The 26,223-nt window shown below is 37.3% G+C and overlaps 1 protein-coding gene across 7 annotated transcripts; it reads right to left on the bottom strand.

Moving 5' to 3' along the window:
• Nucleotides 1-1,728: 1,728 nt before the first annotated feature.
• SH3BP5L (SH3 binding domain protein 5 like) lies at nucleotides 1,729-26,223 on the bottom strand. Of its 7 annotated transcripts, none has more exons than XM_074225238.1 (8): nucleotides 25,724-25,900; nucleotides 25,108-25,310; nucleotides 23,963-24,576; nucleotides 13,843-13,905; nucleotides 13,216-13,344; nucleotides 12,248-12,409; nucleotides 10,302-10,475; nucleotides 1,737-9,372 (listed from the first exon to the last, which is right to left on the bottom strand). In XM_074225238.1, the coding sequence occupies exons 3-8, from the start codon at nucleotides 24,146-24,148 to the stop codon at nucleotides 8,923-8,925; spliced, it is 1,164 nt and encodes a 387-aa protein (XP_074081339.1). In that variant the 5' UTR covers nucleotides 24,149-24,576; nucleotides 25,108-25,310; nucleotides 25,724-25,900; the 3' UTR covers nucleotides 1,737-8,922. The 7 variants fall into 7 exon arrangements, with proteins under 7 accessions (XP_074081342.1, XP_074081341.1, XP_074081339.1 ...); XM_074225239.1 differs by having other exon boundaries at nucleotides 25,160-25,310; XM_074225237.1 differs by lacking the exon at nucleotides 25,724-25,900 and adding an exon at nucleotides 25,943-26,223 and having other exon boundaries at nucleotides 23,963-25,310.

The raw sequence follows: 26,223 nt of genomic DNA, 5'->3' as shown, positions 1-26,223 counted from the left end.
TACAAACAATACATAAAACATTTGTTGAATTGAATAAAATTTGACATTGAATTTACTATGCAGTACTCATTTCTGTTGTTTTGATTTCTAATAAATATGAATTAGATGTTGCTTATATATCAACTGAATACCCTAGAAAATGGAACAAATCCAAATGTTCCCAAAGACAGGTTCTTCTGGGTGAATGTGAACATAAACAATCGTGATTGAATCTCATTTGATATGGGTAATAAGATTCTCCTGTAATCTCTCAAAAAAAGTTCTGTGAGACATCTTCATTAATTTACTCCCTCAAGAATAATGAATTTGGAGTAAAGTTTGGGTTCTTGTCTTTGCTACGTCACTAACTTATGAGAATTTGGGGAAATCTTTTTTACTTTTACTTGCTTTAATCTGTAAAATGAAGGTACATGAAAATATCAGAAGATAAAGTCTCACCTTTCAAAATCATCTTCATTTAAAACAATAACAAAACACTTGGGGATTAATCAAGATACACTCAAAACTTATATAAATACAAAAACAAGATATTTACAGAAATTAAGGAAAAACTAAATAATTTGAAATGCATTCAGTATAAGCACCTGGGACAAACTACTATAATAAGGTAAATAATACTACTCAAATTAATCTAGAGACTTAACAATATACAAATCCATTTAATAATAAGATACTTAATAAAACTGAATAAAAAAAATAAAGTGCATTCAGAAGAACAAAAGATCACAATACCAAGGAAAATAATGAAAAAAAGTAGATAGGGAGTCTAGCACTACTAATCTCAGTAGCAATCATCAAAACTACCAGGCAATAGATGTTAAAGAAAGTCCAATAAGACAGATTAGGTAAGCAAAATTTAGAATCATGCACACAGTAGTCAACAAATTCAACCATATAAATTATTGGAGAAAGTAAGTATGAAATTTGCTGAAGAAACCTATAAGCATTTGGTGGGGGAAAAAAAAACAAGTGAATATACCAGCATCTCTTATTATGCCCCAATGGGGCTATAATCTCATTGATATGGGTACTGTCTGCACAAATGCAGAATGTAACCCATCCATACTTGCCCTATGACTTTTTTCCATGACTTCCTATAAGTTTGTCTTGGGGGAACTATCCAGCATGGTGAAGAGCATTGCTCTAATGTTCCTGATATCTCATGTATACCAAAACCACAGTAAATTCCAACTACAGCAATAATATAAACATATAAAATCTTAAAAATCAAAAATTATAAATCATTACACTTGTGACTTTTATATCTGTGCAAAAGAGGTTCATTCCTAACTAGCCATTACTTAAAATAAATTTTTTAAAAGGCAAAAATTGGATTAATTTGATTAGATATGAAAGCATGTAAAGTAATACATCCAAAATCAGGAAAGAACTTGTAATAAAATCATTGCATTGAACATTTTTTATAAATGTCTGACATCTAAGATCTATATAGAATTGACAAAAATTTACAAATACAAGAGTAATAGCTGTTCTACAAGAAATAAAGAATCAAAGGACAGAAACAAATAACAATCAAAAGAAAAAATAACCACTTTTAAAGTATTCAAAATTTCAAATTGGAAAAATGTAAAAATCTTAAGATTAATAAAATTGAATGATAGCAAGGATATGGAAAAAACAATTAGTACTACAAGTTGAATTATGAATTGGTTCAATCTTTTTAAAAAGTAATTCATGAATTAAATTAATTAGAAACTATTCATGATCTCTAATATAGAAATCCTACTATTATTACAGTCTAAAAAAAGTTAGGAAAAAATGCTGCTTACATATATAAAATTCTATTTATGATTCTACTTTTTAATGTAAAATTCTAGAACTAAAGTAAATGCCCAGTGACTAGGGAAAATCAAATAAATTATGGTATAAATTGTCAGAATTCATTGAGGTGTGGGGAATTGTGAGGAATAAGTGAAAGGGGTAGAAGAAATAAGTTCTCCTGTCCACATTTAGCACCAATTGTTTAGATGACTTTGCAGTAATCCAAGGACTACACCAGAGAAATGATAGTGTGCATCAAAATGAGAGTTATTAAATAGTAGGGGGGATATTTTTTGTTTTTAATAAAGATGTTTGGGCTGGAATTGCAGGATACTGCAGGAAGTTGTAAAAAGTATTCATTACACTAACAATGATCAGTTTTATGAAAAGCAGGTCAAAAGTAGCTTCCAACCTTAGCCCTCACATGTAGGACAGGAGCCATTACATCAGTGATGTTTCATTCATTTTCTTCAATCCCCAAGTGTTCCAGGATAATGCTTACTGGGAAGACAAAGTATACTTATATTGCTTCTACTTTCAAATCTATGCTTTAGGATATCTTGAGTCTTGTAATCAGTTGAAGGAGAAAGAAGGGGAAAAAAAGTATGGAATCTAACACATCACATGGCTGATTTTGAAAATTAAAAGTGAACTACAAAATTGAGGCCTGATTTCATGACCTTGATTAGGGTCTGCAAACTATTTTCCCAGAACCCAAGGCCTCATTTTTTTACACAAATAGTCACTGCCTATATAACTGTGGTCTTATGGTAATTGGATAGGCGACTTCATGTTTTAGAGAACGCAAAATCAACAAATGACCAAAACAACAAAGATGCTATTACTTGTCCATGACCTAAATTTCTAACTCTTAACACTTCCAAATCAGTTTCCTTACTAAGGCAAGCTATCTGTACCAGTACATTAAATAGGTTAATATTCACTGAGGGCTTGTTTCATGTTTCATATATTGTATTATCTTTATGAAATGGATCAGCAGATAGGTTCTGGAGTTGAAATAAGCCAACAGAACACTATCCAGTCAATATTTACTGAATATAGATCTTATATTTAAAGGATAAGCAGTTAAATTGTATTTACACTCGACCTAAAAATTGTGTAACATCCTCTGCCCCTGCATAGGCAGAAAGGGTTGCACAGGGTTTAGTGACAATTTTGTTTCATTGTCATACCCAAAGAAGCTTCCTGGAGATAAGCTTCTCTGTACTTTGGTAGGTTGTTACTCAGAAGACAATAGATGGGACTAAATTTAAAACCTTCCCCAAATTGCAAAACCTGGACATCCCTCTCCTGAACTGGTCTTTGAGAATTGTCACCTTCATGATATAATGAGCTATCAGATTAGGATTCTGGAATTATACCAACATATGTAATGAACCCCCTATGTAGGATTTATAGGAGGAAAAAAGATCAGAGGCAGCCTCATCAAGTAGTGCTCTGCATCACATGAAACAAGATGTACTCAAGTGATATAGTAAATGCTATTATACTGTAAATTATTAAGTGTGCTGTGAACTCAAAAGCTGACAAAGTTCTTTGACTCAGTAAAGAGACAACCTCTCCTATAGGACTCTATATGCCAGGCCTTTTCCAGTTTGCTAGAAAGGTGGTCCCTTTAGAATGATGAATACAGGGTATAAACTTTCCAAGTATAATAAGGTTATTATAAAGTACTCAGCCTTCACCTATCAGTCACCTTGACACTTTCTAAGAAATCAAGACTCCTAGATCTCTCCCCATGTTAATTATAAACTCAAGACAGTGATCAGGAAACTGGAAGACTTGTCCTGCTAGGATGAGACAAAATATCAGATCATTTCTCAAAGATGATGGTCTTTGAGAAGCCATTTGGGCAGCTTAATTTTGTGCAACTTCCATTGTCAAGATATAAAAGGTTAATAATTTTTCCTATTCTTTGTTTATTTTCCCTCTCCCAGTTCAGGGTGGTCATCACCTTAATAACCTCCACTTAGAGGCTAGAGGTAAGATCTTAGAGAATAAAACTTCATATGTCTAACCTATATTTTCTGTCATTTTATTTTAACTCTATATTTTAAGGCTTTTACAGTTTTTGGGGTTCACAAAACTCTAAAATGGTTATTTGAAAATATGCCTCAGGGGTGACTAGGTGGCGCCAGTGGAGTCAGGAGTACCTGAGTTCAAATCCGCCCTCAGACACTTAATAATTACCTAGCTGTGTGGCCTTGGGCAAATCACTTAACCCCATTTGCCTTGCAAAAATCTAAAAAAAAAAAAGAAAAAGAAAATATGCCTCAAATCCTAAGTTCAAATCTGTTAGTCACTAGATGTGTAAGTCTGAACCTTATCTGAGCCTCTTTCCTCATTTGTAAAATGGTAATAATCGGCACCTATCTCACTAGGGTTATTGTGAGGCTCAAATGACAAAAGCACCTTGCAAATTCTAAATAACTATATTCTACAATAAAATGCTATTATTATGCCACAGTATAGAATGGTCAACTTGGAAAAACTAAGTTCAAATCTGACCTTAGACATTTATTAGTTGTATGACTCTGAGCAAGTCACTTCATCTGTATAGAATGTAAATATAATAATAGCATCCAGTTCACAAGGGTCACACAAATTGTAAGGATCAAATGAAATATTTGTAAAGCATTTGGCACAGTGCCTAGGATCTAGTAAGCACCTTATCAAGGCTTTTTCACTTTTCCCTAACAATAAGAGAAATGAGTATTAAAAAATGACTGTGGATTCGCCATATGCAGAAAATCAGAAAAGATGAGAATAGTCAGTGTAGGAAAGGTTGTGGGGAAACAGGCATGCAGATGTGCTTTTGATTAGATGAACTGGTCTGTCCATTGTGGATGTTCACTTGAATTATGCAAAGATAAATAAGTGACAACATCCTCTTTACCCTCTGACTCAGCAATTCAATTAAGTATATCTTCCCAGTATAGAAAAGACAGAATCACAAGTCCAAAATATATATACATAGCAATATTCTTTGTAGTGGTAGACAATTAGAAACAGAGTATCCTATCAATTGAGGAGTGACTGAAAAAAATCAGTGGTGTATATACTCATGTATTATAAGCTCTATTACTGTGCAATAAAAAAGGACAAACGAGGAATTCTGAGAAACAAATGAGCTGCACAAATCCTTACATAAGAAGCAAAAGAACATATATCCAAGGACTACAATAACACAAATGAAACTATCAATAAAAGTATACTAATTATTGAGTTAATAGAAAAACTAGATAATATCATTAATAGATAATGAAACAATCTTCTGAATGACACAAATAAGAGATCAAATATGAATGTTTTAGATAACACTATTGAATTAGTTTTTGGATTTTTTAGAAAAAGTTTTCAATAAAGGATGGGGAAGTCACCATAAATAAACTATACATGACCAAACACATCAACAAAAACATTTAAATTAATTAATAATGCATTGAGTTTCCACCTCACCATCATCAAACTGGAAAAGATGAAAGGGGTAAAATTAAATGTTAGCAATGTATGCTGCATGTACTATTGAACTGCCATTGGAATTAGGAAAAGATTTAACATTTTTGGAAAGCAATAAGGAATTATCCAATAAGTTACAAAATTGTACACACCCTTTCTCTATTCCAAATAATTACTGACAGGAAAAAAGGTTCTATTGGTAGAAAAATATCCTCTAGTAGCACTACCTGTTATAGCAAAAAACTGAATTACCTAGGTATCTATCAAATGGGAAATGGCTAATCAAATATTAATTTTTAAATATAGGAAATTATATTCTAAAAATAATGAATATGAAGGATTCAAAGAGGGATAGGAAGACATAAAATGATGAAAGGGAAGCAGAAATTAAAAGAATATATATATATGAAATTATGTAGTTAAAAACAATTACAGCAACAAGTTCATGTGACAAAGAAATGGTAAGAAAAGATAGGAAGGGGCAGCTAGGTGGCACAGTGAATAGAATGGCCCTGGTCACAGGAGGATGTGAGTTCAAATCTGACTTCAGACACTTAAATGACTAGTTGTGTGACTTTGGGCGAGTCACTTAACTCCATTGCCTTAAATAAAAGAGAAAATTTTTTTAAAAGATTAGGAAAAGGACAATGTGGGCATTATTATGTTGAAAGACAATATATACATCTTTTGGGGTTGAGTTCAAAACAGTAAATAACAGAAATTAAAGACAAAAAAAATTTCTATCTTTTGATTTCTCTTTACATGCCCATGTTTTACGTTCTTGCTTTTACGTATTTCTGTATTTTTCAGTAATCTACTATTACTGAATAAAAATCTCTAATTAAAAAATTTTTACAGGCCCAATGAAGCACATACAGAGAAGTACAAATAAAATGCTAAATGAGACCAGAATGGAAAAACGTCCAGAAGGATCAAGGAAGTATTCCCAGAGATATTCTTTCATTTAGGCTTTAAAAAATGAGTAGAAATTTTAACAGTAGGGGAAGGGAATATGGGCATTCCAGGCATGAGAAACAATGTGACTAAAGGCAGAGAAGTAGGAAAATTTGAGGAATATTTCAATAGCAAGTAACCAGTGATATGACATAGCATAGTTGGTAAAATAATTGGCTTTGAAGCCAGGAAATTCTAGGTACATGTCCTGACTCACAAATACTATCATATGACTGAAAATTTTGCCTCAGGTAACTCTCAAGATTATAAATTGTATAGAATGCCCTGAACAATACTAGTTGGGAGTTTCATTCCATGAGTATTAATATTATCAATGAAATCAAAGGCCCAGTTCATATACCTATAGTACAAAGCTTATGGAAGGCTTTGAAAGTCAAAGGAATTTTATTTGGTAGGCAATAGGGATCCAATAAAGATTTTTGAGCACTAACATTAACTGTTCTATGACTAGAATATCTTGACATATATACAAAAGTTGGTTTGGAGGACTAAGCAGCAACAGGAACACCTATTAAGAGGTGAGTTGTAATAGGGGCCTGTACTAGGGCAGTGTCAATGGGAATGAGACAGGGGAGATAATTCTTAAGAGTCATCAAGACTTGGTTTCTGGATATGAAAGAAGGTCAAAGAAACAGAAGGGAAACAAGGTAGTATCAGTCAGAAGATTTGACTGGTAAGAAATTTTTTCGGATATGCTGAGTCTAGTGCTGATAGGCCACATTTCTTAGGTAGCAAACTCCTAAAGCCTTAAGAAGGTAATGGTATTCTAGCAATTAAGATTTATTTGCTTATAGATCAAAGTATCTGATATTAACTTTAACTTATTTATGGTCAACTATTTAACTTACTGCAAAGTTTACAAAACTAAGCTAAATTCTAAGAGATACCAAGACACAAATACTATGCTACCTCACCCTTTCAAATCTTGTTATTCTCACAGCTGTTCACCATTTCCCTTTGTATACAGACAAGACAGCAAGAAATTCCAGTTGCATTTTTTATTTAAATAAAATCCTATCATTCTTCTCCTCCATTCTCACAAACACTCCCCATCTTCCTTCCACCTCCACCCAACAGTCACCTCAAACACAATGGTTTTCATTGTGACCATTTTTCCTTGCCCTGGGGGAGTGACACACAGGACAGGAATTTAAAATGTAAACCTTCATTCTCCCAAAAACTTATATATGGAGATGAGCATATTTAGGGTGGGTAAGGGTAGAGTACCTATGAAAGATAGATGAGAGCAAAGGCAAATGGATCCCTCTATGCCCCTTGTCAAAAGGAGCAACTTTCCATGTCTACTAGATAATAGGAAAAGGGAAATAACCTCCCCCAACACACATCCTTGGGATGTGTGAGGATCATTGTGTACTGCAGGTGTGATGGATCTCCTAGTCTCTGATTTCCATGGAAATAAAGGGCTATATCATTGCCATATCTTATTCTCCAACTTCCATAAATGAAAGATGGGAGGGGGGAGGAGAAGAGAAAGGAGTAATATAGCAGCCAAGTCAAAAAAATTTCTAGAGATATAGAAACTTATATAGGAGGAGGGTAAGGGAGAAAAGGGAAAAAGGACTTGGGTCCAGACCCAACTGTACCCAAGTTTCCCTACCCACAATGTAAGAGAGATAGTAAAATTCATAATTCTATCCTTCACCATGTTGGGCACCTGAGGAAGAGGACTGGTCATCATCCACTTGACAGACAAAACATGGTGAATCACTACCAGCAAGAGCATGGAAGAAAGTCATCTATTTTAAAGTTGGGACAACTCACTCCAGGTCCTCCCAAATTGAACTCTCAAATTAGAAACTCCACAGGTTATTCTCAATTTTAAAAAGAATCAGAGGTTGACTGGGTAAACATCAAAAGTTATCTATCTATGGAAACTGGAGCATTGTGTGTACAAACTCATAGCCGGAAACCTAGAGTGTCACTGCTTGGGTTGGGGGAGGGAGGGAAGGAAAAGGATTGGAAATTTCAGATTTCTTCCCCATTATCCTAGAAGACTTGACTTTTTTTGAGTTACCTAACAGTTACTAAAAACTAGGGAAATGCATCTTGAATAAATGAACTTATATGTAGGGTTGCAACCTAGGCAATCTGGGATAGGACAAAAAACTTAAGACTCCCCAATAAGGTCCAGCAGCATTGGGGGACTTATTAAATGAAGCTCAAAGAAGGAAAGATTGACAGTGGAGGCTGGGGGGAGTAAAGAAAATGAGAAGAGTTAACTTGGAGCCTCTATGGATGACAGCACTCCTCCCCTAGTCAACTTCCTGTTCCTTCTGGACTAAATTCCCTGAGGGGAAAGAGAGAAGAAGTGAGATAGACAAAAATGGTGAAAGATGAACAGAAATTCAGGTAGAAAAACATAAAGGGGAAAGGAGACAGAGAATGATTTACAGGGGTCCAGACTAAGAAAGAGGGGTGAGAGCAGCCTCTCAGAATAAGGCAAAAGTGAAACCTACACTAGTGAAAGAAGAGACAGGAGCATGAGACAATGAGGAAAGAAAAAGAGAACATCACAGAGAGAGGACATAGATATAAGGGGCTTTTCAAAATAAAGAAGCACTCAAAGGGAAAAGGGAGACCAACAGCATCTGTAAGAATCCCCTGAGTGAAAAAAGGAATAGGGCAAAAAGAGGAGACACTTTCAGTTCTTTGGGAAAGTGAGGGCTATAAGCTGATGCTTCGTTGGTGACGACCTCGACTCCCACTTCCTCGATCTCCCCCACCCTCAGGGCTTAGCTCCTGGCCATCTAAGCTGGCATGGTCCGAGAGACCCCTCAAGTGCTCCACCGAATCACATTTCTGTAGGTCTGAGGCAACAGTGCGAAGGCTCAGGAGACTCAAGGTATCAGGGGCAGGGCCAGGTTCAAGGGCCCCACTCTCTTCCAGATACCCACCCTCTGCCCCCTCAACCCTAATTTCTCCACTCTCCCCACTCTCAGGTCCAGCCTCAGCCCCTACAGGGGAAGAGCGCCTGTGAACTGGGGCCTGAGGTAAACCCCTGCGGCGAGCATGGATCTGCTCGCTGATCTGCTCCAGATTTCTCAGGGCAACTGAGTAGCGAGTCTTTGCCTGAGACACTTGCTGTTCCAGCCCAGTGACCTTGGCCTTGTGTTCCTAGGGGAGGCAAGAATAGAAATATGAGATGTCCCACCAATCCAAAACGTTTTAGGATCTTCCCAAATCCCTTCCAGCATCATCTTCTTCTATTATCTTCCCTATTAGTTTGTCTTCTCCTTCAAATCAGTTCCCTCTCAACTTTACCTTTTCTTAGTCTCTCTCTCCTCTACCACTTTTTAACTCTTGACACTTTTATCTTCACCTCCTCTCAGGATTTTCTTCCTCTTTCAACTTAAAGGAAATTTTCCACTTTTAACTATCTGGATTACTACCACATTATCTGCTTCAAACACCCTCCACTTTCTCACCAAATATATTGCATTCTTCCCCTTTCCTACTCATTCCCTTATTCTTTTCTTCACCTAATTTCTCTGCTCATTAATTTTACCCTTAATCCTAAAATTATCTTTGCATTCTTTACTCTATCTGTTCTTCCTTTCTCTCCAAAGTCCTTCCTCTCCCCATTTTCCTGAGTTGTCTCCTGCCTAATGTTTTTTAAGCATCCTTTATATTCTCTAAGGTCCCTGTCATCTTCCTTCTCAACATCTACACTTTTCCCAATCTTTTCCCCATCTCTTTACATTTTCTCTACCTTCTCTTTTGCCCACCTTGAATTTCACTATACCTTTTTCTCACTTCTCAACCTGCTATGAAAGTCTCCTGAACTCTTTCTAGACCTTCCTTGGCAAAATACAGGGTAGAAGTCCACTAAATTAAAGTATTCCATTTGTATGGTCACCAAGGATCTACTGGGGGTTATCTTGAATAGCAAAATATCTACTCTTCATACCACAAACTCACAGTTCACCCTTCTCTTCTCCTTTCCCTTTATCCCTATATACTATTTTCTCTTCAGCTTTCTTCCAGGTTCATCTCATTCAGTTGCCTCCTAATCTCACCCATGCCCATCTGCCATGGCAACTCACCTCTAATATCTGGTTAAATTGAGCCTTAAGCTCAAAGTATGGACGGCTCTTGCCAATGACCCGTCTAAGAGTCTTTTGTAAGGCCTGTACCCGAGCCTCTGCCTGCTGACATAGCCTGGTCACCCGTTGGTGCTCCCGTTCTCCCCGAAGACGTTCCTCCTCTGCCTCATTTACCTGAATCCCAAGGGAAAAAAAAACACAAAGCGAGAAAGAGAGACAATTGGATGCAATCACTCCAAAGGGTTTCTTCCTTTGGCCTCTCTCCAACCTGCCATTCAAAAGCTAACCTGTAGGGAACAAATCTGGTACAATGATCACTCTATGCTAAAGACTTCAGTGAGTGCAAAGATTTTAAAGGTCCACATTACACACAATAAGGAGACATGGGGAAGGCAACAAGCCTATTTAAAGTTAAGACAGACTTTATTCCCTCCCTATTTGTCCATACACCTGATTTGTTTGTAATTCTGAGGCATGTGAGCCAACAACAGAATACATATGGTCCTGTCATAGTATCAGTCTCTTTGTTTACTCTATGCTATTTGAGGAAAGTGTGATAAAATCATCACATTAAACCATCCTGCTGAAACATTAGCAGAAAGACATTTGTTTTTTGTTATATTATTCTTGATAAGAATGGGTAAAGATTTTCTTAGATTTATGTCATGCCTCTAACACTTACAAAGCATTTTCTATGTACCAGGCACTGTGCTAACTGAGAGGTATAGGGCTATGTATTTTATAGATGAGAAACTGAAGCAAGCAGAGGTTAAATGACTTGCCCAGGGTCACAATGCAAGAAACTATCTGAGGCAAGATCAGAACTCAACTCTGATTCTAAATCATAACAAAGCTTATCTCCACTCTTATTTCTTTTCTTTTTTTTTTTTTTTTTTAGATTTTTCAAGGCAATGGGGTTAAGTGGCTTGCCCAAGGCCACACGGCTAGGTAATTATCAAGCGTCTGAGGTCAGATTTGAACCCAGGTACTCCTGACTCCAAGGCCAGTGCTCTATTCACTGGGCCACCTGGCCACCCCTCCACACTTATTTCTATGTGATTATATATGTCATTTAAATTCTCTAAGCTTCAATGTTCTCATTTATAAAATGGAGATAATGCATATATATCTATTTTTACAGAATTGTTATTAAGAATCAAATGAAATAATATAAAGTGTTTCGCAAAACTTAATATAAAAATGTCAGTTATTATTATTTCAACCTCAATGAGAGTCAGTATGGTAGAATGGATATAGCAGTGAAGTTTAAATTCTGTCTCAAGAACTTTCTTGCTATATGATAATTTTAGGCAAAGGAAATAATAATAAAACCTACCTCATATGGATGAAAATAAAATATGATAATGTATACAAAGTGCTTCCCAAGCTATTAAGCACTATGTAAATGCTAATAATTATTAGTGCACAAAAAATGTATTCAAATACTTAAGAGATTCATAGAATACTAAAGATGTCAATTAAGGGACTGGTGAAGAAGAATATAAATAAGAACTCAATAACAAAGATATAAATAAATATAGCTGCACAGAGCTATACACAAAGACTAAAGTAATGCTAATATAATGGAGAGATGAATTGTGTGAGATTAGTTCTCAAGGAATTAGCTGATGAAAGAAAAATCTGATAAGAGAGCAATAAATAAAGAAGCCCAGGTCAGAGGAACTACCTGGGTGAGTGATTATGCAGAAGAAGATAAGAGGTTAGTGAAGAACTTTTCTTGGTTGTAACAGGGAGGGCAAACTTGGGAAGTCATGAAAAAGAAAAATAATTCAATGTAAGGAAAGGTGGCAGGGGTAGAGGGAATGATAAAATAGTAAGGGATAGAATTTTAGAAGAGAGGGAAATCAGATATGAATTAAAGGAAAAAATATGAGAATTAAAAGAAAGGAAGTAAAGAATGATTGATGATGCTGGCTACCCCTCACCTTACAAGTGGCATGATTAAGCATCTCCTGCCATGTGGGATCAAGCCGGTTCTTGTCAGCCATGACACCTTGTTCTGCCACAAACACCATCTCTCGAGCAGCGTTGTGCATGCTCACCGCCCGTTCATAGCGCAGGGCTGCCTTCTGGGTTTCCTGCTGAGCCTGGAGGGAGGGTGGGGAGGAGTCACGGGAAAGGCCCAGACTTCCCCTACCAAGAAAACCCTGGCTGAGGAAGAGCCAGTCATGAGAAAGGTAGATATTCCCCTATGTCTGCCCCAAGAGGATGGCAATCCCATATCCTGTAGAGAGACAGAGTTGGAAGAAATGAGAAGTCAATCTCACTGTCCTCCTTTCTCTCTCAAACTATTCAATGAAGAGCCTAATTGGAGAAACATTTCTGTAGAAAGATAGAAAAAAGGGGAGGGGAGAAATGAAGAAAGAAGAGATAGATGTAAGCGAAGTGGTAAGGCATGGTAGATAAAGCACCAGACTAGGGGGCTCAGGAGATTTGGTTTAAATTCCTACCTCAGACACTTTCTAGTTGTGTGACCATGAGGAAGTCATTTACCTCTCAGAGCCTCAGTTTCCTCATCTGTAAAATGAGAATAAAAGTACCTACACTATCAACCTCATAGTATTGTAAGGAAAGCCCTTTTCAAGTCTAACAGTGACTATATTAATGGAAATATGAGGAGAGGTTTGGAAGAGACCTTAAAAATCACCCAGTCCAAAGCACTCATTTTACAGATCAAAAATTGAGACCAAGAGAAGGATAATTATTTATCCAAGACTATACAGTTGGCCAGTGGCAGGCAGGTCAACATCAAAGAGTCCACTCCAAATTTGAGTCCAGCAGAAAAACTAGCAAGCACTAAATGTGCACATGTGAAGATGCAGTAAGCTTACACACGAGCCAGACCTTTATCTCAGGGTTTGAGAACAGGGGATGGAGCACCCAATTCCTGTACCTCCTTGGCCAGCCTCCGTGCCTCATAATATGGCCGGGCCTTATCAATGCAACTTCCCAAATGAGAGCCCTGTGTATTGAGCTTTCGAGCTGACTCCTGCAAGATCCTCCGATATGTGGTCCGAGCCTCCTGATAACAAGATATGAGAAGTCAAGATTACTGGATAGTCCCCACTAGCTGCTCTAAAATTTCCCTTCCTAAAGACTGTTCCCTTTCCCCATCTCCAAAATACATCATGGTTTCAAGTCAGAATTATAACCAGAAAAAATCAACCTTGGTCCTAGGAATCCAAGATACAGTTATGTTTATAATTACTGCTGTCTCCTTGTCTTCCATTGTTAAAGCTAAAGGAGGAAAAAAAAGGTTTCTCTTCCTGCATTTCCTCCTCTACCCCCCCTCCAATATAAATTTAAACAAAAAAGACAAGGGAGGAAGAGAAGGGACAGTTCAGAGAATTATACAATCACAGATTTATTGCCGAAAAGGATCCTAAAAGTTTGTGCAATATAATCCACTCATTTTATAGTCATCTAAATCCTCTGATTCCAAATCCAATACTTGGGAATCTACTCTAACATGGACACCCATATTGGTATCCCTGAGTGGATGGACAGGTGAAGGACTCACATCCAATTGTAGCTCTACTTGGTTGATTTCCTCACTGGCCTGGTTCAGGTGCTCTAGCTCCTCCTGTCCAAAAGAAGATGAAAAAAGAAAGATTAGTCAGATGGGCCCTAGAAGGTATAAATCCTATCATAAAAAATTAAGAACCTTCTATAAAATTTTAGAGGATAGGAAGGGTTATTATATCTATACAGAGAAAGTCTTTTAAAAATAGGAATGGCAATCAATGGTGTGGACTAAAGGAAAAGTGTCTGGAAGAAGTCTTCAGTCAAAACTTATCTCTCCCAAAAATAGACCTGGTATTTTCTATTCCCAAAGCACACTGTCATAATAGAAAAGAAGGTATCCAAGAATCTCCCTAAAGAAAAATAGTCACAGTTGCTAGAAAGTATCAGGAGTCTCTAGATTTATCTATAAAAGCATTTTCCCCCTGCTCAAGATGGAAAGGAGACTTATTTGTCTACAGGCAAGGAAAGGAGCACAAAGATGGGCTCTAAACATGTCTATGAATGGGCAATGGAATCTCATTCCTTCAAAGATAGAGAGAAGGATCCCTGGTATGACAAATGAAGGGTCTTAACTACAGTACTAACCATTCTTGCCTATACTGGCCCCATCATCACATCAACATAAAAATGTAGTAAACAAAACTGGGTCATGAGCTTAATGTGCATGTACCCTCATATGTGAAGAAGTATATGCCCTTTCCAATTTTTTTATATACATCATCTCATTTAATTTCCCTGGATATAAAGCTAGAGCTGAGATTACTATTCTTATCAATAAAAAAGGAAATTGGTATCCAGAAAAATGACTTGCCCAAAGTAATAAGGCTTTGTTGTTGTTGTTGTTGCTGCTGCTGCTGTTATTGTTGAGTTGTTTTTTTCAATCATGTTCAACTCTTGACTCCTTCTAGGGTTTTTTTGGGCAAAGATACTGGAATGGTTTGCCATTTCATTCTACGGTTCATTTTAAAGATGAGGAAACTTAGGCAAACAGAGTTAAGGAACTTGCCCAGGGACACATAGCTGGTAAATCTCTGAAGTCAAATTTGAACTCAGGTCTCTCTGACTCCAGGTCCATCTATCCACCAAGTTATTTACCTGCCTGAAGGTCCCACAGACATCTTAAATTCAACATGTCCAAAACACAACTCACTATCTTTCCATTAAACCTCCCCCCTTTCTAACCTCCCTGTAAATGTTAAGAGTACTACCCTTCCCTCCAAAAGTAAAATCCTGTTTTGCTTTTGAAACTCTTCATAACCCAGACCTTTTCCATCTTTTCGGTTTTATATCTTTACTCTCCTCTACATAATCTTCAATCCACTCACTTCTGGCCTCCTTGCTGTTCTTTACACATGATATTCCCTTCCCTGACTTTACTACCTCATGCCTGGAAATCTTCTTCCTCATTTCTATCTCCTAGCTCCCCTGGTTTCCTTCAAGTTTTAGTTGTACTTTCACTCTCTGCAAAAAACTGTTCCCAGGCCTCCTTAATCTTAGTAATACATGAGAAGATTTAGATGAATTAATGCAGAGTTAAGTAAGCAGAATTATGTATGTGTATATATATATATGTATATGTATATGATTACAATATAAACAGAAAAATCATAACCACAAAACAGAAAATATTGAATAATTGCAAAAAAACAAGCATAACACCAAAGAAGAAAATAAAAATTTCCCTACTGTGCAGAAATGTAGGACTATGTGTATGAAGAATTATATATGTATATGTATATGTATATGTATATGTATATATATATATATATATATATATATATATATATATATATATATATATATATAATCAGATTCTGGTTAATAGTGATCAGTTTTGCTTTAAAAAAACTTCTTTCTTGTTAGTCTTGTTAAGAGGGATAGTTCAATGAGAAGGGTTATGTTCAGAAATTCAGTCAATGTAAAAACAAAATATATAACAAAATTATTTTTTTAACATTAGTTAAAACTAGGTCATAACCTAGTTTTGCTCATGTAAAATGCAAATGTAAAAAAACAAAATATTTTTTAACATTAGTTAAAATTTGATCATAAATTTGATTCCAAAGCAATCTAATAAATAAATGTTTACCACCTTGCTCTAAATGGAAAAACAATTCAAAATTGCAAAATAAAACACCTTTTGAAGTTTCACTTCAAACCCATCAGACTGACAAAAACAACAAAAGATGAAAGTAATAAATGTTGGGGAAGATGAGTATACTAATGCACTGTTGATGTAATTCTGAATTGTCCAATCCTTTTAAAAACAATTTGGAATTATCCTAAAAAAAAAAATCACTAAATAGTACATATTCTCTTTTACCCAGCAATGCCACTACTAGTCATGTGCACCACAATGAGGTCAGAGAAAAGAGAGAAAAGTCTCTTTCTCCTTTCATACAAAAATCTTCAAAGTACGAAAGAACTGGAAAAAAGGAGGTACTCACTTTTGGAGAATGGGTATGAATGTAATGAATTACTAGTACACTATTAAAAAGATAAATATGAAGAATTCAGAGAAAATCTGGAAGATCTGTAAAAATCAATGCAGAACAAAGCAAAGTCAAGAGAACAATTTATAAGATGATCAAAACAAAGAACAAAACACTAAAAGACTACATAATCAATACAATAACCAATGATGACTTCATTGTAATTAGTACTAGATTTGTAATCAGAGGACCGGAATTCAGATTATAACTTTGCCATTTGCTACCTATGTGATATTAAACAAAGTCTAGGCCTCAGTTCCTTATCTATAAAACAAGGAAGTATAGTTATAGGATTTAGCTGGTCCTTTCCAACTCTAAATATATGATCCTAGGATCTGTCCATCACCCCATTTCTTCTCTCCCTTTTTCTATCCTTCATTTCTTCCCAGATGTCCATGTTTAATTATCATTAGAAATGACTCCAACTTTTTGACAGACAGGTGGTAGACTCTAGATTCCAAATAAGGTACACATTTTCAGACATGGCCAATGGGATATTTGGTTTCATTCTGCTTAAATATACTTATTTATTAAAGGGGAAGGTTAAGGGAGCCATTGAAAAATAAAGAGTAATGGGGGGGGAACATAAATAAAACATTTAAAAAGGAAAATAATTCAAGTTTTTGTTCTAATACTGCTGGATCAATCCACAAGCAAATTAAGTCCCTAATATGTGCAAAGCAATATTAGGCACTAGGAATACAAAGATAAAAATAAATCCCTGATTTCAAGAAGCTTAAGCTATCAACAGCAGACATGCACTTAAATACAAATTATACACAAGATAAAAATAAATATAAAGTATTTGGGAAGTGGGACACTACCACTAAGGAGAAAGAGATCAAGAAAGAAGCTGAGCTTTGGCACTGAAAAGAAAATACATTCTTGCCATGGAGAATAGCAAGTACAAGGTACAGGGGAGATGGAATGTTTTGAGACATAGCAAAAAGGCCAATTTGATTGGACATTATGTGCTTAAAGAAAAATAATGAGGGGCGGCTAGGTGGCGTAGTGGATAAAGCACTGGCCCTGGAGTCAGGAGTATTTGGGTTCAAATCCGGTCTGAGACACTTAATAATTACCTAGCTGTGTGCCCTTGGGCAAGCCACTTAACCCCATTTGCCTTGCAAAAACCTAAAACAAACAAAAAAAAAAAGAAAAAGAATATAAAATAATTCTGACAGAAGAGGTTGGTATGAAATTGTGAGGGATTTAAAATGCATTTGATCCTTGAGGACCAACAGAACTTACTAAGAAAAAGTGACATGGTCAAATCTATTCTTTAGGAGTATCAACATTTTGACATCTATGTGGATGATAGAGAAGGAACAGATTTGAGATAAAGAGACAAATTAGGAGACTACTACAACAGTTATCTGATGAAGTTTTGAATAAGGTGGTGACTATATATGTCCACAGAAGGGCAAGGATGCAAGACATACTATAGAGAAAGATATGGTTTCAAAAGACATTGTAGAGGACAAAGACATAACAACTGACTTGATATGTAGAGTAAGAAATCAAAGACTGTGAACCTTTAAACCTAGAAGAATGGTGTTGCCCTTACTAGAAATAGGGATATTCAGCAAGTTGGTTTGACAAGAAAAAAAATAATATTCCATTTTAGTTATGCTGAATTTGAGATGGCTTTGAGACATCTAATTCAAAATGGCAAACAGGCCAGATGATGCAGGATAAGAACTCAGGAGAGAGACTAGGACCAGAAACATAGTCATCTTTAATGACAATAAGCCCATGGGCACCAAAGAAGAAATGAAAAGTTGGGAAAGGGGAAGGGAGGAAGAGGGCTAAGGCGAGAGCATAAAGGAGATCCTAGGGTCCATAGGACTGTATATTTAGAGTTGGAACAGATCTTAGAAGTCACTAGTCCAATTCCCTCATTTAGATGGGAAACAAAGGCCCAGAGAGTCAACCTCTTGACTTGTCCAACATCACATAGGTAACAATTGGCAATGAATCTGAATTCAGGTCCTCTGATTCTAAATCCAGCACTCTTTTCAGTGTACTATGCCCTATATAAAAGAGAGCACATGCTCACTATGCAGGATAACATGCAATTAGATTCTTAATAAAAGCTTTTTTAATAATAATAACAGATGAGGAGGGAGGCCAGCATATGTTTTATGAGTCGCAAATTTCTAACTATTCTTCAAAGAAACAGGATAGTAGCCAGACTAGGATGAAGGACAAAGCAAAGATGAAGTGAGGTCAGGAAATTTCTGCTGACTTGTGCTATTTCTCTATGTGTTGTGGCCATTGCTTTTTGTATTTAGTGACACATGCCTCTACAGCTTTCAAGCAGAGAGTTCTGAGAATACTCAGCTGAAATGGAATGCATGAAGAATAATTTCTGAGTCAGCTCACTTCATCTGTCAATGAGTCAACAAAGTAAGCTGACCTCCCCAAAATAGGTCACATAAATTCCCAGGATGCCTGGACAATAATCTGAATTCCTGAAGACTCAGGTCACTCATTTCCCTCCACCAATAGAAAAATATAACTAGAATAAATTACCCCAAATTACAAGGGCAATTGTCTCTGAAGGAGTCCTTTATTCAATAATATAAATGTATATAGATTATTCCCAGTATGTAAAGCTTGTATTGAACTCTAGTTAAGGTAGAGAAGAAAATCAGAGACAGTCTATAGGAGAGTCTATACAGTCTGTAAGTCTATAGGAGAGACAGAAAAAACTCACTAATATGAAAAAAACTCAAACACATATGTACAAAGCAACACAGCAGTGAGAGGAGAGGGGGAAGTACTTAAATCCTAACAAGAATGAAAGTAAAGCAATGATTGGAAAAGGCATGATGGCATAATGAATAGAGTGCCAGGTCTGGAGTTAGGAAGATTCATCTTCCTCAATTCAAATTTGACCTCTGAAATGTTATAGCTGTGAGACCCTGGGCAAGTCATTTCCCTGTCTGCCTCACTTCCTCATCTATAAAGAGCAGAAGATAGAAATGGCAAAACACTCTAGTATTTTTGCCAGGGAAACACCAAACGGGATCACAGAAAATAGAACACAACTGAAACAAACAATATCACTTAGAGAAAGAAATAATGACTAAGATATAGAAACAGAGAAGATGAGAAAGGACATTCCACATAGGGGATAGTGGTAAAGGTATATAAAGTCCAAGAAAAGTATTTGCAAGGGACATTTAGAGACCAAAATGTACATCCAAGAACAAAATCAGTTACAGATTCCAGGGTACCAGTCATTGAGTCTATATCATTATTCTCTATCAATAAGCCATCAGGATATCAAAAAACCTGGACTACTTAAGATCCAAGTACTGAGGTAAATATAACAAGAATTAGTATGAACAGTTCAGTGACTAGCAGGCTTCCACTACAAACTCAAATCTCAACTTGAATCAAGTCTTATAAAACCTTATCTGAGATGCTACAATCTTCTCTGTATAATTTAACATTGGTTTACATAGTCTTACATTGTTATCTAGTTTTATGTTATATGTTAAAATCTTATCTCCTCCTTCACCAAGATAGATATCATTCCTTTTTTGCTTATTTTATCTGCTATTCTATAAGCAGTGTGCCAGTAACCAGAAAACTTACTCTTTCTAGTTTTACCTACCACAAACTGTGAATACTGGCTAATCACTTCCACTCTCCAAACAATTTTCAGAGATTATATATTACAGCCAGGTAGGTGATTTGCAAAAGAGAGAATCTTTAATAGTGAATATTCAACAAACCAATGAAATCAAAGATCCAAACAAGAAGTCTACCTTAGCTTCTCCAAGTCTAAGCTGAAGATTCCAAGGCAAATTTATACACTAAATAAAGAAACCTAGCTCTAGGTCAATAAGAATGTATATGTTGTTAGGAATAAAAAAGCAGTAATATTAGAGTTAAAAGGAATCACATAATCATCTGATATAACCCTTTCATTTCACAGAAGAGAAAATGAAGACTCAAGAGAAAATAAGTAACCTGTGCAAGTCATAGTTTGTGGTAGAGTTGGAAATAGAATTCACATCTCCTAACTCCCAGGTCAAGGCTTTTTTTACTTGACTAGCGGACTTACATTTTTTTAGTTCATAAAAGAATTATGGGGTGCATTTCATACAATGAAATAATAATATAAGTCAATTTATTTCAGTCAGTCAGAAAAACATTTGCAAAAAAATCTGTGTAAAGTGATTAAAATGGCCATACTCTTTGACTCAGCAATAATACTACTAGGCTTATACCTTCTGTATATCAAAATATAAGAGTTTTCATGATAGTAAAGAATTCAAGGGGCAGCTAGGTGACACAATGAATAGAGCACTGGCCCTGGAGTCAGGAGTATCTGAGTTCAAATCTGGCCTCAGACACTTAATAATTACCTAGCTGTGTGGCCTTGGGCAAGCCACTTAACCCACTGCCTTGAAAAAACTAAAAAAAAAAAAAAACCCAAAGAATTCAAAGCAAAATAGATACACAAAGGGAATGGTTAATAAATTGTGGCGTGAATATAATGGAATATTACTATTCTATACAAAATGATGAATATGATGAACACAGAGAGTATAAATGTATAAATCTGATGCAAAGTAAGCAGAGCCAAGTAAACTACAGTCATATAAATAAGAAAAGAACTACTACCTCAAAAAATTAAAAGTGAATATCACAGAATTACAAAGAATAGCCATCATCTCAAAGAAGAGCTTTGCAAACCTTAAACAAATGCTTCGCAAACCTTAAAGCACTATATTATCTCTGTTGTTGCTATTTTACTGAGATACCCTCACTCTACTCTTTTGCAGAAATGGGAAGTCAACAGGTGCTGCACATAGCATAAGTTCTCATTTTTTTCAACATATTTATCAGATCTGTTGATTTTTTTTCCTTCTTCCTTTCTTTCTCTTTAAAACTATTTGTTTTAGGGGATGACTCTATGACATATGACAGGAGGAAAGATTCTCAAAGACATTCTGGTGATATTAAAAGTTATCTATAATAATTTATTTTAAAAAACAAAGAGAAAATAATGTTAGAGTGATACACTACATCTTTGTAGTATCTGTATATTAATCTGAATATAGATGTGCCTCCAACAAAGCTTGTAGGAAAAGGTTCAGGGATTTGGGCTAAGTGGTTTCTCAGAAACTATACCCATGACAGTGGGGTCTCAGCAACATTACTCAATAAAAAGGTCAACTTGGTCTCCATTACCTACTTCAGAATGTGCCTCCTCCTGATATAACTGACTCCACTCTGTTAGTTCCTCTACTCTTAAGTCTCTTCAGCACTCAGAAATTCAGTTCACATTCTATTCATTTCGAACTTTTCATATGTTGCCTCATGAAAAATACTTCTACACTAAGTGTTACCCTCTAGATTTGTAATAAGCCCTTAAAAGACTGTTAGAAAGGGATAGGAGAGTGGGGCGGCTAGGTGGCGTAGTGGATAAAGCACCAGCCTTGGAGTCAGGAGTACCTGGGTTCGGTCTCAGACACTTAATTACCTAGCTGTGTGGCCCTGGGCAAGCCACTTAACCCCATTTGCCTTGCAAAAAAAAAAAAACCTAAAAAAAAAGAAAGGGATAGGAGAGATCAGGGATAGGAGAGGCAGGGTACTGATAAAAGCTTAGCAATCAGCACTATGGGGAAAAAGTATGCACAAGACAATTTTCACTTTCATCTGCATTAACATTTTTCCATCGATTTAAAATCAATAAAATCATAATTAATAATATGCCAATTTATGAGGTAAAAACTTCTTACATTATGTCATGGAACACTATTGTTCTATTAGAAACCAGGAGGGACAGGATTTCAGGGAAGCCTGGAGGGATTTGCATGAACTGATGCTGAGTGAGATGAGCAGAACCAGAAAAACACTGTACATCCTAACAGCAACATGGGAGTGATGTTCAACCTTGAAGGACTTGCTCATTCCATCAGTGCAACAATTGGGAACAATATTGGGCTGTCTGCAAAGGAGAGTGCCATCTGTATCCAGATAAGGAGCTGTGGAATTTGAACAAAGTGCAAGGAATATTCCCTTTAATTTAGAAAAAAAAACAGATATCTTATTGTCTGATCTTGTTACCTCTGAATCTTGTTACCTCTGAAGACTTCTCTTCTCTTCTTTTAAGGATATGATTTCTCTCTCATCACACCCAATTTGGATCAAGGTACAACATGGAAACAAAGTAAAGACTGACAGAGTGCTTTCGGGGGGGGGGGGGGAGCAAGATTAGGGGGAAAATTGTAAAACTCAAATAATATCTTTAATAAAAATAAATTTTAAAAAACTTCTTACATTAAAAATATAAACTATTTGCTCTTAAGAGCCAGCTTAAGTTGGTTCCTGGGCTTCCTTGGGAAAAGGAAAAGGGAATATTAAGGATAAAAATGTTCATCTAAACTTGCTCACAGCTGTGAACTCATCCAACCTTTCTGGAGAGCAATTTGGACTATGCCCAAAGCACAACAAAAATGTGCATACCCTTTGATCCAGCAATACCACTACTGGGTCTACACACTGAAGAGATCACATGAAAAAGAGTAAAAACATCACTTGTACAAAAATATTCATAGCAGCCCTGTTTGTGGTAGCAAAGCATTGGAAATCAAGTAAATTTCCTTCAGTTGGGGAATGGCTTAGCAAACTGTGGTATATGTATGCCATGGAACACTATTGTTCTATTAGAAATCAGGAGGGATGGGAATTCAGGGAAGCCTTGGAGGGATTTGCATGAACTGGTGCTGAGTGAGATGAGCAGAACCAGAAAAACATTATACACCCTAACAGCAACATGGGGGTGATGATCAACCTTGATGGACTCACTCATTCCATCAGTCCAACAATCAGGGACAATTTGGGGCTGTCTGTGATGGAGAATACCATCTGTATCCAGAGAAAGAACTGTGGAGTTTGAACAAAGACCAAGGACTATTACCTTTAAATTAGGGAGAAAAAACTGCTATATCTTATACTTTGTTTCTTCCTTAAGGATATGATTTCTCTCTCATCACATTCAATTTGGATCAATGTGTACTATGGAAACAATGTAAAGACTGGCAAATTGCCTTCTGTGGAGGGCGGGGGAGGGAAGTAAGATAGGGGAAATTTTTAAAATTCAAAATAAATAAAATCTTTATAATTCAAAAAAATAAACTTGCTCACATAAGAGGAATACTCAAGAGGTCAAAAAATCCAACACCACTCAAACAAAAATACCTTACAAAATCTCTAAATAATGTCAATTCTCTGCCTTGATACTTCCAGAAATGAGAGATACACATTACAATAACAAAATCACAAAATGTTAAAAGGATTGAAAGGGATCTTGTGTATTAGATAATTATAGATTAGTCCAATTCTTTCATTTTGAAGTTGAAGAAATTGAGGTCCAGAGAAAAGTGGTGTGCACAGGAAGGTCACTTAGTGATTAGCAAAGTCATACAGTTCTTTTTGTTGTAAATCCAGTGCTCATTTTTCCTCCCCTAACCAGCCTTATATCAAACTGAAATCTATCTCCCTTACAACTTCTACCCTATTCTAGAATTTCCTCTGAACAAAGAATTAGTTAAATTTCTCTTCTCTATAAGAGAGGTTTAATTATTTTAATTTTCTCACCTGTATTCTAGGATCCAGTTCCTCCTCCTCTCTAGGAGATAATTTTGTTTCACTGCTACTACTGCTTCTTCCTCCTCTCATCTCCTCTGGACTTGGACTTCTAGGGGTCTCATCTTCAACAACTTCTGGCCGAAGCTCCCCCTGTGGAGTTTCTCGGCCACCTGGGACCTGTCTTGGCTCAGCCATGCCAACCAGGAAATAGGCAAGGCCCTATTCACAAAAGTACACTAGCATGTTGGGACCAGGGACCCGAGCTAGAGCTATTATGGAGAAGTTTCTCCTCAAAAGGAGGTATAGGACAAGAACTCTCAAGTCCTCAAAGAGGGTAAAACAATGGTTAGAGGGTCAAATTTAAACTGATAAATAGGTTTCTTAGTTTAGAGAAATACTGTCTAAGGAAAACTCCTTGTTTCCTGGTAAGGGTCCTTCCACTAGGAGAAACTTGGAATAAAAGCTCTGAGGTATGGCACAGAGGCGGCCTGGATCCTGGGCCAGCAAGACGTAGCACCATTCGGGTAGAGAAGAGGCAGAGTGCCTCCAGGATAAGGTGAGGGCTGGAGTAGAAAGCTTGAGCCTGAATGAAGGTAGAAACCTGGCTTGGTCTCTGGAGATTTCTGAGAGATTGCAAAGATCAAAAGACAGATTAATCTCAAATTTGTAGCCCCAAACAATAAGCCCTCTCAACAAATGCCAATTCATTCCCAATCTCCTCCCTCAAGTCTCCCATAATGCTTTTAATTTCTCCCTTTATTTCTATGGTCATTAATCTATATTCCTCCCATTTTCTATCCCACTCCCCTTCTCGAATAATCTTCTCTAACCAAAAGCTGGCTGCTTACCTCAAACAAATCTACCAAATGGAAATCTTCCATAGCTTCTCAAAAAAGCTAAACTTCCTTTTCATCTGCCCACCCTTTTTTCCTGAACTCTCTATACTATTCACCAATTTTTCTCCTTCCCAACACTAATTCAAGGTACTTCTTTCACCCTACTTCCCCAACACCAGAACCCTCTGCATCTTCTTTCCCTTCTTTACTATTCATTAACATTTTATCAACCACCTCTTATCTCCTCCAAATCCCTCTACAATCTTTCCTCCCGGTCTAGAGGGAATGGAGGTAGAGGGTAAGAGAGGAAGCTCTCACCTTCTCCCTCTTCCTACCCCCTTCCTAGCTCCTTGCTTTCTCATCCTTTTACCAGTCTCCTTCCTCCTCTCTCATCTTCTCCTCGACCTTTACCAGCCTTCTTCTTCCTTATGAACCTTTACCAAGCTCCTGATAAAGGATGGTAAAAGACTTTGAAGCCATTCCATATGAGGATAAGTTGAATGAAGTGAGGGACGTTTAGCCTGGAGAAGAAAAGACACGATAACTGTCTTCAAGTATCGGAAGGCCTGTCATCGGGTATAAAAGGATTATACTAATTTTGTTTGGCACCAAAGAGCAGTCCTAGGAGCGATGGTGGAAATGGCAGGGAAGAGGGCAGAGTTGGAAAGGTAAACTTCCTAAAAACTGGGATGGACTGCTACTCAGAGTCTTCAAGGCTATACTGGCTGACCAGCTGGGAGCTGGGACGCGGATTCTCAGCCCGGGAATCGTTGACTAGCCGGTGCTGGGGCCCTTCAGCTCGACCAGTCCTCCGGCTCTTGCGTTCTCCCCTTCTCCCTCAGAAGTCGCGCCCTTTGGGGTCCCACCTTTCACCCCTCCGATGCCAGTCTCGGGGGTCCCACGGGCGCCTGCCAGCCCTGCTCACTGCCCTCACCTCAGTTCTAGCGCTATTCCGCCAGCCCCGAGTCACGTGCACAGTGCCTGCTCGGCCCCGGGGCCTCCCGCACCTCAGTTTACCTTCCTGTCCGGGGCTTCTCAGGGGCAGCAACCTTCCTCTTCTCCCTCCCCCCGACAAACCCGTCCAACCACACACTACGAGCAACAGCAAAAGAGGAAATGCATCATTGCTTAGCAACCCCGCCCCCCCGCACACCTTCTGGTTCCGCCCCCAAACACCATCCACTTCCGACTCTGCCGGCCCGCGGCGGTCCGCCTCAGCCACGCGCTAGTGTTCCGTACAACATGGCGTTCGCCTGTGCGCTCGCCACGAACCACCTCGGAAGCGTCTACGCCGTCCCAAGCCCGTGGCGGGAGCAAGAACGGAGAGCTAAGAATGCAAGAGAAGGAGGCTGCCTTCCTGAGGGGGCGCGCCGCTGTTACTCGCAAAACACGGGAAGGCAAAGCGGGGGCCCCCGTGTTGTCCCGGGTTCCAGG

The sequence above is a fragment of the Macrotis lagotis genome, chromosome 2 (assembly GCF_037893015.1).
Source record: "Macrotis lagotis isolate mMagLag1 chromosome 2, bilby.v1.9.chrom.fasta, whole genome shotgun sequence".
Taxonomy (NCBI): domain Eukaryota; kingdom Metazoa; phylum Chordata; class Mammalia; order Peramelemorphia; family Peramelidae; genus Macrotis; species Macrotis lagotis.
The sequence above is the reverse complement of the archived record's forward strand: the minus strand, read 5'-3'. Positions and strand labels throughout refer to the sequence as shown.